Raw genomic sequence first — 15,668 nt, forward strand, 5'->3', positions numbered from 1 at the left:
AACCCAGAGGGAGTAAAATAATGAGTTTAAGTTGGACCTTTCCTATGTCCTTTGTGAAGATAAGGATTCAGATATAAGAACTTTGTGGCCATACAGATGCACATATAGCTTTGAATTTCTCAGTAACTACTTTGCCTAAATGATATGCCTGTCACTCCAAACCATGGATTATGCAATTAGTTAAGAATCCATAAGAAAACCAAGAGCTCAGAAAGTATTGGGAAATTCATTCATTCACGCACACAGTAAGCATGTATCAAGGCAGCATGGAATAAAAGGCTTGGTAAAGGTACAGACTTGGGCTCCAGGCCGCCTGTCTGGGATTGCCCCTTACCAGCTTTGTGCCTGGTACACGTTAGTTAACTTCCCTAAGCCTGCATATCCATCTGTAAAATAAATATAATGATAGTAACTGTCACCTAGATTTATTAAAAGTATTAAATATGATACTCAGAATGCACAAAGCACATCTTCAAATAATGTGCACGTCCCTTATTCCACTGGAATGTAAGCTCCACGTGGACAGAGATTGTTTTCTAATTTATTCACAGCTTTTCCACCAGGGCCCAGCACAGGACTTGGCCTATATTTAGTGTCCAATAAATAACTGTAGAATAGATTAGGAAACAGCAGACAGGGCTAGGAAAGGAGTGACTGAGAACTTGACCCAGGCTTCCTTGAGCAAGTTTTATTTAAACTGAGGGGTCACTGAGCCACCGTGGGGAGGGAAGTGATTTGGAGGAGAAAGCAGGAAGAACAGTGCGACAGAAACAACTGCACACAGAATGCCTTGAGGTGGGACAGAGTCAAGAGACGAGATGACACGTCGGAGAGACGGCAGGGGGAGGGGCGGCCCGCATGCCGTGACCCACAAGGGCTCTGAAACAATGCTCTTCACTATCTCCAAGTCACCACCTGGATGCAACACCCTGCACTGGCACTGAACGCCCAACTTTCTAATCTTTGCTCCTTCCCTTTGACAATGACATTCCACACCAACATAGTTTATTAGAAAAATACTGACGGAATTGAAATTACGAAGACCAAAATAAATGACCTCATGGGGGACAGTATTAATACGCAAACTTATGAAGTTAGAAAGCCAATCGACTCAACAGTTCCTCACTTTCAAGATGTATTTTGTGCATGTGCGTGTGTACACGTGTATGTGTGTGTCTTTAGGATATTTAAACATTGCTAAAAGCAGAATGTATCTTAGCCTCAACATGTATATTTAACATAATCTTTTCTTCTCTCCATCCCTGTCATAGGGGTTATTAGATCAGTACTGATTTTTCACTTTTACGATTATATATTATAACTGAAAGAATGCGGTACTTGTCACACTAACGTTAGGCAAATCATAATAGCGGCTGCAATGGATGTAAACAAAGGTAAAGGCACGGGCTTTGTCTTTGAGGAGTTTACAATTTGTCTGGTTAGACAAGATCCACATATGCGAACGGGTTCAAAGATAATATAATGGTAGAGTGAGCCGTTACAGGTCAGAGGAACAATCAAGAAAGGAAAGGTATACTTGGGAAGAGAGGCGGGTTTGCGCTAGACAGCAAAAAAGGAAATCAGTCAGCCAAAAACCTGGGAGAAACAGATCAGAAGCACCTTGCAGAGAGGGATACAAAACTAGGAGCAAAACCCTGCAGAATGCTGATATTCTTCTGTCCGTGAAAGTCAGGTGAGCAAAGGAGGAGCACCCCTCCCCACCTGTGGCCGCAGCGATGCCAAAGAAAACACACACACACAAACTCAAATGAAGTCAACAAGAGGCTTAACCACATGGGATCTAGTAGCTCCATCTCGAAGAAAAATCCGGAGAGGAGAGAAGTCTGTTAGGAGCGTGTAATCTGAACAGGGGTTCTCCCTCCATTGGCACAACTAACATCAGCGATACCTGGATGGCCAGATCATCCTTTGTTGTGGGGACCGCCCTGCACATTGTAGGATGCTTAGCAGCATCTCTGGTTTCTACCCACTGGATGCCAGTGGCGTCCCCTAGTTGTGACATTGATAACTGTTCCTTGGGTGGCAAAATGCCCCCAGCTAAGAATCACTGAAATAGATCCAAATGAAGGGGATGAGGGAGCACCTGACTTATGCTTAAATGGAAAAGAGGCTGCACACACAGGCAGCTTCTTGCACACACAGGCAGCTTCTTGCACACGCAGGCAGCTTCTGGGTTCAGGGGAGCCTGCCTCGCTGCAGACCGTGCTCAGGTTGGGGTAAAGAGCGCACCCTGCACTAGTGGGTCTGTTTGGCCCTGTGCGTTCCAATTGTTGGCCTTGCTGCCTGGTTGATCTCAACTTGAGAAGAGATGGCGGTTGATTTTGCTAGTGCCGTGTGTGTGTGTGTGTGTGTGTGTGTGTGTGTGTGTGTGTGTGTGTGTGTGTGTGTAGTGGCTGAAGATCAGGCCAATCTAGGCTGTCACATGAGACTGTTTGCCTGGGCTTTGCTGCAACCAGTAGAGCGAGATATGGAATCAACACGAGACCCCACCGGATGTGCCACCCAGGCTTCTGAGCAGGGGACAGCTCTGTGAACATCGGTCATTCACACACAACTTTCATTTGTTTGTCAAACCTTTGTGTCACCTATTTAATATTTTTAATCAACTCGCTTTTTTCCCCCCTCTTAAACAAATGTGTTGTAAATGGAATCATCAAATCCATATCATAAGCCAGTATGCTCTGCCATAAATTGAAAGCAGACATGTACATAAATACAATGAAAATAGAGTTAGTAAGTCATTAAACTCTTGTCTAGGTCCTCTTGTCAAAGATCCAAGCTGGAAGTTTGCTTACTTCTCAGTAACACAGGTCAATTAAAAAGTGTTAGATGATTCGAGTGTTTAAGACATGCCAGCACGCCCACTGAAATGTTTCTGTATAATTTAATCAAAAAGATCAAAAAGGTAATTGAAAAGAAAATGACTTCATCATTGTAAGAGTCACATTTGTTTAACACTATGTCTCTATCACCTAAAATCATCTCACATTTTGGGGAACTACGGGTGCAGTTCGCAGAGTCCTGCTCTGGGTGGTGTGGGAAACTAGACGTTTCCATCCCAGCTCACTCGGATGCTGGAATCATGACCTTGTGCATGTTCCTTGACCTCCTGAAGTTTCAGCAGCCTCATATTTCAAATGTGAGTCATAAACTCACCCAAACTTCAGAAGGTGGTGGGAAATCGTGTTTTATATTTAGCAAAGGATCTGACATCAAGTAAACATTTAATTAGGATTTGTTGCTGTTATTTGAACCCTTTAAAATGTCAAAGCCAATGAGGATGGGGTTCTCGGGGAAAACTTCACAAGGGCCACATCTTTGCCCGGAAGGAAATGTGGGTGATCGCATCCCGGGACAACAGTGGGGAAGCAAGAATAAGATGCATGGGAAAGGAAGGTGTGTGGCTGGGGGGACGTTCACGTCTGAGGCTCATGGGCGTGTGAAAACAGAGCAATAGGAACCTCTTCCTCGAGAACGGAATTATGAATTCAGGCAGACCAAGTCTCCCTTTAAGAAAAGAATCAGCTTTCATTGGATAAGAACTATGATGCGAAATAGCGGGTGTTTTGTTTCTCCAGCTCCGGGAAGAACACGGGGTCGGTCATGGAGTGTCAGCAACACCTTAGTAAAGCTTCCGAGCCAAGCGATCAGGATGAAGACAAAGGTCCCAATTCCGAGTGTGCCTTGCTACATGTTGTCCTTTCTCCTGTGGTTTCATCTTCAATGTCACCAGGCTTCCTAAGACCAATTCCCTTAAATGTGTACACAGACCATCATTATCACTTTTTAGATACACGTTCGAACCCTTCTGTCTGTGGACTTGAAGGTCTGTGGGGAAAAGAATTAACTATCCGAAGCCATACAGCATGGCTAGAATAAAAGCGAGCGGTGACTTATTACTTGCATCTGTTCTTAATCACCTAACATGTAAACAAAGTCAAAGAAAGATGACTTTTTTTTCTTCCTTTTGTGCTTTCTCATCTTAAGCCGTGGCTAGATCTAAGTCCTTCTGTCGAGGATGCATTTTCCCTCATCCTTCCTGCTGTAGCTGTTTATAAGGAGCAGGTTGCAAATGAAGTGCCAATCTCAGTGTTTAAACCCAAATATAATGTGTAGCTTTACGAATCCCTGATGGGATGAAAAGCCAATTTAGGGAAATTGCTGAACGAGCCTTGACGTTAACGTGTCCAAAGCCGAAGTCTGATCATCGTCAGCCCAGCTCCCCGGCCCCCCGATTTAGGAAGCTCTGCAGTAGCAGCCACTCCTGGGGGGTCGGGAACCCCTCTCTTTCTCGCCTAACCCACATCCAATCAGTGAGTAAGTTCTTTTGGCTTTAGCTTCAAAACACTTAAGCCCACGTTCACTCAGCACTACCATCATCGTTGCAGACACCTTTGTCCCTTACCCTGAACACGACGATGCCCTTCTGACTGGTTTTAGCCAGAGAGAGTCTAAAAAGAAGTCAGACCATATCACTTCTTTGCTTAACACTCCCTGTGTAGTCAAGAATTTAATCCTGTCCAAAAAGAGGTCTGGCCTTTGCCATGGGCTCCTGGGAGGTCATTTTTGTTTGCCTGGGGTTCTAGGCAAAGAGTAACAATATGATTTAGGATGAGCTTTGGGTCACATGGTATCTGTGGACCTGGAGACTGAGGTTATCCATGTGGGCAATCAATGAATCAATCAATCATGCATGTGATGGAGCCCCAGTAAAAACTCTGAACGCTGTGGATCGGGGAGCTTCCCTGGTTGGCAACACTCTGTATTGTCACACATTGACACCAGGAAAGTAACGATGCCCTGGCCCTATGGGGAAAGGGTAACAGAAGCTCCATGTCACCTACTTCTCCAGTCCCCACCCCAGGCACTTCTTCTCTTGGCTGATGTTAATCTGTATCCTTCTCTGTAATAAACTGTAACTATGAATTTCATAGCTTTCAGTGAGTTCTGTGAGTCATTCTAGCAAATGACCAAACCTTAGGTGATATGGGAACCCCTGAACTTATAACTGATGTCAGAAGTGAGAAAGGTCTTGGGGACTGTTCCTTCACACCGTGTAGTCGTCCAACTACGCAGCCCCCAGTGGCTCCCGTCTGACTAAGACTAAAAGCCAAATTCTTTACAATGTCCATCAAGCCCCACGTGGCCTGACCCCATCGCATCTCCACCTCTATCATGCATTGCTTCCCCCTCACTTTTTCTGCTCCAGTCTCGCCGCCCTCCTGGCTCTACTTTATGCTCTGCTTTCCAGATACATACACTTCCCCCTAGGCACCTTCTCCCATCCTCCTACTTCTGGCTGGAATGCTCTTCCTCCAGATTCCTACGTGGCTCACTCTCTCGCCTCTTTCAGGTCTTTATTCATACACCACTGACTTAGCAAACCTGGTCCTGCTCACTCCATTTAAAACTGCACCCCTCCTTTGACACTTTCTATCGAACACCTTTATTTCTCACTGTGGGACTTACACATTCTAACATCTGTTGTACTTTTTCTTAATGTTTGTTATAGTCTGTATCCCCTCTCCTCTAGAGAGTAAGTTTCATAACAACAGAACACATGTGTGTTTTATTTATTGCTACATACATAGTGCTTGGAACCACACCAGGCTCTCAGGGTACACTCAGGGAATGTGAGGAAAGAAGGCATGATTCATTTTTTACTAGTCCTTTACTAGAATTCTGAGGTACTGTCATACATAAAGTGGTCACATACACTAGTGGGCCATCTCCTACGAAAAGTTGGTCGCACCACGCAAATAGCCAACAGGTATATGAAAAATGCCCTACATCACTAACCATCAGGGAAATCAAAACCACAATGAAATATCACCTCATACCTGTTAGAATGGCTACTGTGAACAAGACAAGAGATAACAAGGGATGGTGAGGACATAGAGAAAAGGAAATCCTTGTGCACTGTTGGTGGGAATGTAAATTGGTGCAGCCACTATGAAAAATGGTATGGAGGTTCTTCAAAAAATTAAAAACAGAACTGCCAAAAGATCCAGCAATTCCACTTCTGGGTATATATCCAAAGGAAATGAAATCACGATCTTAAAAGAGATATCTGCAACCCCATGTTCACTGCAGCATTATTTACAATAGCCGAGATATAGAAATAACCTTAGAGTCCATTGATAGATGAATGGATAAAGAAAATGTAGTGTGTGTGTATATACATGGACACTGGAATACTATTAAGTCGTAAAAAAAAAAAAAAAGAAGACAATCCTGCCATTCGTGACAACATGGATGGAACCTGAGGGCATTATGCTAAGTGAAGTAAGTCAGACAAAGAAAGACAAACACTGTATGATCTCACTGACATGTGGAATCTGAAAAAAGCCAAACTCGTGGAAACAGGGAGTAGAAAGGTGGTTTTCAGGGGTTGCGGGAGGAGGAAAAGGGGAGATGTTGGTCTAAGGGTACAGACTTCAAGCTGGAAGATGAGTTAAGTTCTGGGCATCTAATGTACAGAATGGTGACTATAATTAAAAATACTGTATTGTACACCTGAAAGTTACGAAGAGAGTAGATCTTAAATGTTTCTCACCACAAAAAAAGGTAATTACGTGAGGTGATGAAGGTGTTAACTAACCTTATTGTGGTGATCATTTTGCAATACATACATGTATCAAACCATCACCTTGTACACCTTAAACTTAAATGATGTTCTGTATCATTTATACCTCAATAAAGCTGGAAAAATAAATAAATTAAATAAAAAGTACACCTTAAATTTTTTTTTAAAGATGGCCACAAGACAGGAGGCATTGGTGAGTGTCTAATTTCTTTTTCTGAAGGTCACAAGAAAGTCATCCTTTTCTTTAAGGATTTCATATGCTAGAACCAACCACAGAAGCTCAAAGGTAAGAGGGGACCTAGCTAAGCTTCTTACGATGGTCTTGTCTTGTCTGTGTTCACACCCACACACCTAGCACAGTGTCTGGCAGAGAGCAGACAGGCAATAATGAAAGATCTTTAAAGATGATGATTAAAGAGGTTACTCTGTAGAGTGGAAAGGGGACTCTCCCTTCTGATTTCACACACGCCTCCACTCAAGCAATATTTATAATACAATTATAAATGAAAATTTATAAATAAAAAATCTAAAATTATTTTTTAGATCGATGCTAATGAAGAATGAATGGCCATATAAATGGCACAACTGTAGTTTCTGTTTTCTTTCAAAAGAAGAGAATTTCACTTCCTCTGAGCAAGGCTGCGTGGGATCTAACGCATTTGTATTTAAATTTCTCTATTCAACATAGTAGGAAGCGCCAAGTACATTTTATTTGTTAATTTGCTTGCAATCCTCTAGTAAGAATGAACATATGCTCTACAAAATATTTAGAAGTGAGGGATTACTAAGTAGCTTAGAATCAAGAAGACAAATAGAGAATATCCAAAGGTTTATATGAGAATAATGTTCCTTTTACCTGTACACTCATCTACAGTTTTCTTCTCCAATGAAAAGTTATTTCACCAGTTAGAATTGTTTTTAGAGTGATATACACAAGACACAGATGACTTCTTTTCCAAGACTGTTCAGATGTCTTTACATCCAAAAAAAGCCTTTTTCACCAATTTGTGCACTCCTCTTAAGGAAAAGAATTTGTATATGCAATGTCAATTTTCACATATTCTTGGCACACCTAAAAGTTTCTCTTAAAACGATGTCAAAAGTACGAGAGGGACATTCTCTGGCTGGTAAAGAGAGGCACCCACGTGTGGTAATTATTCACCACTTTCTGCCAAATGTCACCTGAGCTGCCCTCAGCCCTGCAGGTGCTAAACGGAGGGTAGTCATTTAAATCAGTCAGGAGGTAGGGCAGAGCCTGACACTGAAGCACGCGAACTGGGCAGCCAGCTGTGAAATTCACAGGGAAACTTACTGGACACCTGCCACCGAGCTTTAAACAGTAACGTTTCAAGAAGAGTTCCATGGGGGATGTTGCCGCAGTTAAAACTTCATGTCAACTGGACCTTCCCATTAAAAAATCAGAGACCCTGCCAATCTGATGAGCTTCACTGAAGCTTCAGGGCATTCCAAGTGGAAAGAAACAAACAAAAAAACTAGAAAAAACTCAAATAAAATAAGCAATGTGTCTCTTCCCCCATCCCTCCCCCCAGATAAGCTAATTGTTCTTTATCTCCAGGGGCAATAAGTGGCAATTAATTGTGCAACTGTACTTTATTAAAAAGATTATATTTCAACTGTGGAATTCTTCAAGGAAAAAACAGAGGTACGGTCAGAATTGCCTATACTGGGGAAGAGAGGGGGAAACAGCATCTAGAAGACTCTAATGACCTTTGATCATGATACTGCCGCCCACGAGAGATGAACAATTCTGACTGTAGGTGCCTGCACTCCGAACTAAAAGGACAAATAGGAGGTTCCAGAATTAAAGTAAACTAAGACAATTTATACATGAGTGCTGGTTATGCAGTATGCCTTCTCTTCCTTAGCTCTGTAGAGTTCATTCAGAACTAGGCTAACCTAGTAGAGTGGTGATACTTGGCCTTCTTAGAAATCTGTAGGGTTTGGAAGTAAGAAGAGCTGAGGGTGCTCCTGAATCCACCATTTACTTACTGGTCTCGTGCCTTTGGATCAGTCACACAGACGCCCAAGTTTCCCCTTAGGATGAGCATAGTAATATCCCCTGGTTTATATGACCAGCAAATGGCTTAAATGAGACAGTGCATGTAAAATGCTTAGTACAGCAACTTTCGTATAGTAAGGGCTCAATAAATATCAGTAATTATTTTCAATGGTTGATATGCTTGCTAGAGCAGAGTTTTTCACCTGGATAACTGGACCTGATAATTCTTTGTTGTGGGGCTTGTTTGTGCAGCACACGTTGTGACAACTAAAAATGTCTCCAGACATTGCCGAACGTCCCTTAGGTGCAAAATCACCCCTGGTTGAGAACCACTGTTCAGCATCTCAGCACCGTTATGAGTGATATTATTCATTATAGTCAAATAGCTGCTTCACCCTATTTGCTTTGAGCAATTATTAAATACTGTATTGGATACATTTTGTTAGTTTTTTTTTAAACCTCACATCCCTTCTGATGGTGTCAGTAACCTCTTCCTGCTTTGGGAGAACCACGCCCATTCTATCTGTACCCTGTGTGCTTTCCATAAGGTCCTCAGTGCAGTTCCTGACACATAGTGAATGGAATGGTCAACGTATGGTAAGAATCTCTCTTCTATTGGCTGACGGTGTGAGAAGATCTCAAAGCTCCTGGAAGCCCCGTGTGGAGCAGAGTGAAGCCACCTAGAAGGAACAAGACTATGAGATAAAACCTAGGGTCCCCATTTGGACTCTGAATCAACCCAACCCTGAAGCCATCCCTGCTCCCTGGACTTTGGGTTCTGAAGGCCGACAAATTTCCTCCCTGCTTGTGTCAGTTTGTGTTGACACAACTGCCTACTACCTGCCAGGCATTATGCCAGGTGTTTGTATATGTACCTTTATTTACTCTTCATGGCCATCTTGTGAGAGACATAAATTATACCCATTTTACAGGTGGCCAATGGAAGCTCAGAGAGTTAGGTCATTCACTCAAGGTCCCACAGCCAGTATGTGATTGACTATAATTTCATTTCATTTCCTCCACCTCCCAGCCCAGTTTATTACGCTTGCCCCATTGTCAATCTTGGTGTGGCGAAATGGGCCATTCAGCAGGAATAACACTTAGCTCCAAGTCTAACAGAGGCTTTGCCTAGACAGAGCAGAACTTTGCCCAAGGTCTTGGGAAGATTCTCTGCATTCTAGAGGGGAAATGTTGTGACGTTTTTGCAGACGCATGCTGGATATGTGAAAACTATCTGCCTAGGGAGACTTAACTCCTGTTCATCTATCAACGTGAGACAGGGAGAAAATTATCTTAGTTAATATGACACTGCCTTATTTTGAACACATCCAAAAATAGCCAAGGGAAAGAATTATCTTCACTAATAAAGTAAGGCAGATGTGAAACCTTCACACTTGGGGGAACATGAATGATCTTATTATCCTGAGCATCTTCATGGTAACAATAAAAATTCATCTTTATTTGAGTTTCAGGCAAAATATAAAATAGTATGATTACCTTGCATTTAACACTGCCTGGATCCTGCAAACCCAGTCCTGTTCCAAAAGTTATTATGATAAAACCTCAAAGAGACTATTAAGAGAAGCCCAGCACCTTCTGGGTTATCTATATGCATTGCTGCTTTTGCCTAAGACCACCCCAGAAGGAAGTTATTACTTAGATAAACTTACAAGGGAAGTTAAACACTTTGTTCATGGCCAACAGCTAATAAAGAATAGAGATCAGGACCTAGGGTCTCTCTGACTCCCAAACCAGTGCTCCTTACGCTACGAACCACACTGTTTGAGAAATGAGTGAGGCCCTAAGAATACATTCCCGATACTCGTCCTTCTGATTATTCGTTCAATCTCAGGTTTGCACCAGTCCCATAAAGCATGACCACTGAACAAGAATGCTGCTCAAAATCAATAAATATTCTAAGTCCCTACCATATCTGAGGCACAACACTGTGTGGTATGGGTTGTAGGTACTACAATCACCCAACCACTGGAGTTCTTGGACAAAATACCCAAAAGTCAGACCATAAAGAGACCAAAGTCATGAACCAAAAAGCTCCTTCATTTCCCGAGTCAGCACTTTATGACTTTTGGTCAAAGACCATTGGAATATTTCTGAACTTCATGTCTCCAATATACCCTCACTTTTCTTCCACCATTTCTTTCACTTGAGGTCCTTCAATATCTCCCCACATCCACATCTGCTACCTCTATCCTATTATTTACAAAATATGAACACGATTATACAATATACACACACACACACACACACCTACTTAAAAATCTATATGGTTTGCTATCACACTTGGGGGAAATATCAAAGTCTTTAAAATAATCTCCTAGATCCTTAGCAGTTCTACTAAATGTCAATATGAAGAAGTTAAACTTTTGCAAGCTATGAGCAGTATTAAAACCTGGAAGACTGAGCTAATTTTTAAAAAGTTTCAAATAGTCATGAGATACTACAAAGTTTTACTGAATTTTTAGCCTTTGGAAGTGACAATAAAAAGCCATACATACCCATTTCCTATTACTATTTCCTATAAATAGAGTGAATCAAAGAAAAACTGAAAAATATGAATGTTGGAATAAATGCTGCCCCAAATAGGCCCCAAACATCTTGATCAATGCAGAATTCTTCTGCACATCAATATGAAATACGAGGTGTACAGTCAATAGAAAAGTCTATTTTCTATGATAAAACATCTTTCATAAACAGATTTTACTGGTTACAGTTAATACATAAATAATTTCTGAGGGAATTCCCTGGCAGTTCATTGGTTAGGACTCTGCACTTTCACAGCCGAGGGCATGGGTTCAATCCCTGGTCAGGGAACTAAGATCCCACAAGCCACGTGGCACAGCCAATAATAATAATAATAATTTCTGAGACCGAAGCAGGGAAATATACCCACCTTCCCAAACAAATTCTTAATTTTCTTTTTTTTTTTTTTTTAGAGTGGAGGAGTTTATAGCTTTATTGGACATTGACTTGTTTCCTCTCAGCCACAAAGAGAAGACCCAAACAAAAGTCCCTACATATTCTTGTATAACTTAAAATACATTATATCATTACTACATATTTATACTTCAATAAATCTTAATCTATAAAGCACATTTCTTATAATTGTTATCAGAAAATCTATAAACAAGCTCCATTCTGCCTCACTTCTCCACCAGCTGGCCTCGCATTAGTATGCTTTTTAACAGGCTCATGCAAATCTCACCTTCCATTTTTTAATTTGATCCAAGTACCAGATGTAACCAAAACCTCTGGAACTATGAAATATTTTTATTCACATGGGTCATTTTCCACACAATTATGCCCACTATAAAAAAGCCTTTTCTCATATCTATATTTTAACTTTCAGAGTTTTCCACTAAACAGAACCACAGTACTTGGGATTCTCAGACAAGGAGTATATGATCCTACTACTACAATGTGTATTATTTTTATACATTAAAAAAATGTGTTAAGACTTAAAATGAAAAAAAAAAATAGTTCCACCAACTCTGACAGTTAATAAACTAGTTGTTATAACCTAGTTCTTTTTTTTTTTAAAATAGAACCCATTCAATTTAACATGTAAGTATAACCTCAATGCTACTAGAGATTGATTAGCTTTTTTTTTTTTTTTATAAAAGACCCACAAACCTCCAAACTGTGATAGTTATCTCAGACTCACCTCTGAAGATTGCTGAAGAGCTGGCTAGCTCTTTGAGCTGAGTCTTCCTTTACCCAAATACAACACCCTGGTAAGACAACTATGGCTCTAGGAATCTCAGAGGTGGGGGAAGAGGCTAACTCACATGCAACAGCTTTGTACCAACCCCCAATGATTTACAGTGGAAGAAATACCTACCTAATTATGGCAGGGTTACAGTACCTAGCACAGTGCCTTGTCGGTAGAAAATTTAATAAATACGTGGCTGCTTTGTTAGCCTGGTGTTCAATTCTTTTGTATCAAAAGAATAAAATCGCAAACCTGATACTTGTTGCCCACCTGTCAGGGATTTTTCTGTCCTTAACAAAAATGAAGGAAAAATAATAACGATTTAGATCTTCAAGTCTTTTGTTTTCTAAAAGCCAAGACAGACCATCACTCTTGTTTACATTTGCCCTTCAACACTGCCATTCACTACAAATCTTTCCCTAGTGTTATAATTTCTACCTTCATAGTTTTACAACTGTTTATTGTTTAGACTGTCCACTTTCTAATGATACATGAGAGGACATTATTTTCATTAGTGGGATGCTTCCCAATTACAGGTAAGATGAGCTATTTTTGAGTTTTCCTGCAGGCAGGAAACTAACTACACCTAGATAAATTCTTGATATACTTCAATTCTTGGATCAAAGTATTTGTCAATCTTCCCCAATCTAGGTGTCCCATTCACTTTTTTATGTTTCATCACCATCACTTCTTATCTGAGTTTTAAGGCTCATTTCACTTTGAGGTTTTTGGTCATCCTTTATCTTCTATTTTCTGAATGCATATTCAAATTAGGTAAAAGAAAACTGGTAAATTTCGAAAAATGGTTTCAGTTTTCAGATTTTACAATTCCTACATTGCTTTTCAATGTAGAAAGGAATGTATCCTTGTAAAGAACATTTCAATGATCAACACAAATAACATATCTGTCTAAGAAGGAAAGTTTTAACAAAGGGACAAAGAATCAGGTAGTTCATCATTTGGAAAAATAATAAGAATATAAACATCACATGGAAGATTTAGGCATTAACACCTGAATTAAGTTTAAAATTTCAGTTTCTAGGCAGGTATGACACCATTTCTTTCAAGATAAGATAATAATAGTGGGTGAAGATTTTCTACATTTCCCAGTGGATTTTCTAAGTCTATAGGAAAACTATTATGTATCATTTCATGTTTTTAATTTTGTCTTCATTTCAGAAGAAAAAGACCTGAGTGCTGATTTTTTTTTTTTTTCATTTCTTAAACTTTCACAACATTGAGAAGTTTCTCTGCATTGTGTCTTCGCTGATGTCTAAAAAGATTTGAGCTTTGACTATAGGATTTCCCACACTGAACGCATTCATAAGGTTTCTCCCCAGTATGGATTCTCTGATGATTGATAAGCCCAGAATTCTGGCTAAAGGCTTTTCCACATTCGAGACATTTGTAAGGTTTTTCTCCAGTATGGACTCTCTGGTGTTGCACAAGGATGGAACTCCTACTGAATGCTTTCCCACACTCAACACATCCATAGGGTTTCTCCCCACTGTGGATTCTTTGATGAAGAATAAGGGCTGAGCCCTGACTGAAGTGTTTTCCACATTCATCGCATATATGTTGTTTCTTTCGGGAGGGATTTCTCTTTCTTTCAAACCTGCCCTTGGGGAAACAGGTTTCTCCATATTTAAAAATTTGAGGAACACCTATATTGAGAGTGCCAGGAACTTCATGAGATTCTACTGCTGAAGGAATCTCCTGCTTTGGAGCTAGCGCTCCATTTTCAGTCCTAGCATCATCATCACAGTGCCTTAGGGAATGGAGCTCCCAGGATGCCCACTTGAGCTGGTTTTCCACGGCATCGAGCTCAGAACTTGGTAATCCCTGAGCTTCTTCTTGAGATACCATCTCCTCTACTAACACTTCCCGTTTTCGTCGTCGAAGAGAAACCGGCTGTCCAGGGTCATCCAGTTCACTCTCTAAATCCTCCAGCACCGTCACTGCCTCCTCTCCATTCTCTGGATGATGCTCTCGAACCCAAGTCTGTAGCTCCTTGGGTAGGATGGCAACAAACTGCTCCAGTACTACCAGCTCCAAGATTTGTTCTTTTGTGTGTGTCTCTGGCCTGAGCCATAGACGGCAAAGTTCCCGAAGCTGGCTCACAGCTTCACAGGGCCCAGGTGAATCCTGGTATCCAAACTGCCTGAATCGCTGCCGGAAAACCTCCGGGTCAGGGAGATGGTTCCAGGGGATACTTGACCCCTCTTCGCCATCAGGATCCTCCTCCAACTTCACTCTCAGAATTTTTTCCTCTTCATCTGGAGTTGGGATGATAAGTATTGAATCCTCTTCCACTGACTGTGCAGACATCCTGATTTATAATACTTCAAGAAAAGACAATCAAGGTAGGATATAGGCCTCAGGGAAATACCCCGTTTTCTTCACAGGCACTCCTAGGGCTCGGGAACCGCAGCCGCTTCGCTGTGCACGGCGGACGCACAAAACCCAAATTCTTAATTTTCTATCAAGATTTTCCTATAAGGATAATAAGTAAGTAATTCTGACATGAGAAGGATGCTGCACTAAAGATTAAAGTTTTATTTGCTAACTTGAGAACCTTTGTGCCTCTGGGAGATTCACCAATGCGTTTCTACCATTTCCATTTCCAGGTACTTAAAATTTAAATAGACCAAAGAAGAGGTGTGTGGAAAAGAAGAATTTAAACACTTTCTAGGATAGTTGTAAGAGCATCAAATTGATCATATTTCTGAAAAGTGAATTTTAAATGATTGGGCTTTGTTTATAATGGAGTGAACAGATGAATGTGAGTGCAGCATTACATGACGTGAACCTGGGGAAAAAAATGTAGAAAAACAGTCATGAAACTCACCTCCCTGCCTCAAAAGTGAACCAAGCAGCATCTCGTCCATACCGCCGCAGGGCGCTTAGCGGCCAAGAGATGAGTTTGACTCTGGGATTCTGGACGTCCCAAAGACAGATGTGCTCATATGTAATCTGCAAGGCACATTCGCCATGTACATCTAAGTTAGGAGATGGCATCAAATACACATTGAATCTCTCTGGGAGAAAAACAAAAGGTTAGTCTAAAATCCCCAGAAATAAAACATCAAAGACATTGTAGGAACAAAGAGGCATTTCAAAGTAATTCAAGCTCTTATTCTAGGTTTTGGTTGAATATTCAGGAAGATAAACCTTTCTCATAAATTAACAGTTCCAGAAAATGAGTTTTTTAAATGAAGACCATATTAAATAACATAATAATGATACAGTCTGGTTGTCAACATACATGCAACACTATATACATGAGCAAAGATCTTTTTAGAATTTTTTAA

General features: G+C 40.9%; 1 protein-coding gene and 1 pseudogene across 3 annotated transcripts in view; both read right to left on the reverse strand.

Annotated features, from left to right (window-relative positions):
• DOK5 (docking protein 5) overlaps positions 1-15,668 on the reverse strand; it is a 153,480-nt gene that overhangs the window by 38,181 nt on the left and 99,631 nt on the right. For both annotated transcript variants that reach the window (XM_082362730.1, XM_082362729.1), the window contains one exon: positions 15,206-15,395. In XM_082362730.1, the coding sequence (XP_082218856.1) occupies positions 15,206-15,395 (190 nt within the window). The remainder of the gene's footprint in view (positions 1-15,205; positions 15,396-15,668) is intronic.
• Positions 12,242-15,169, reverse strand: LOC309614402 (zinc finger protein 24 pseudogene; annotated as a pseudogene). Its single transcript has one exon. The product of its transcript is annotated as a zinc finger protein 24 pseudogene (transcript).

This window comes from Balaenoptera borealis (genome assembly GCF_965194805.1).
Source record: "Balaenoptera borealis genome assembly, chromosome: 16".
Taxonomy (NCBI): Eukaryota; Metazoa; Chordata; class Mammalia; order Artiodactyla; family Balaenopteridae; genus Balaenoptera; species Balaenoptera borealis.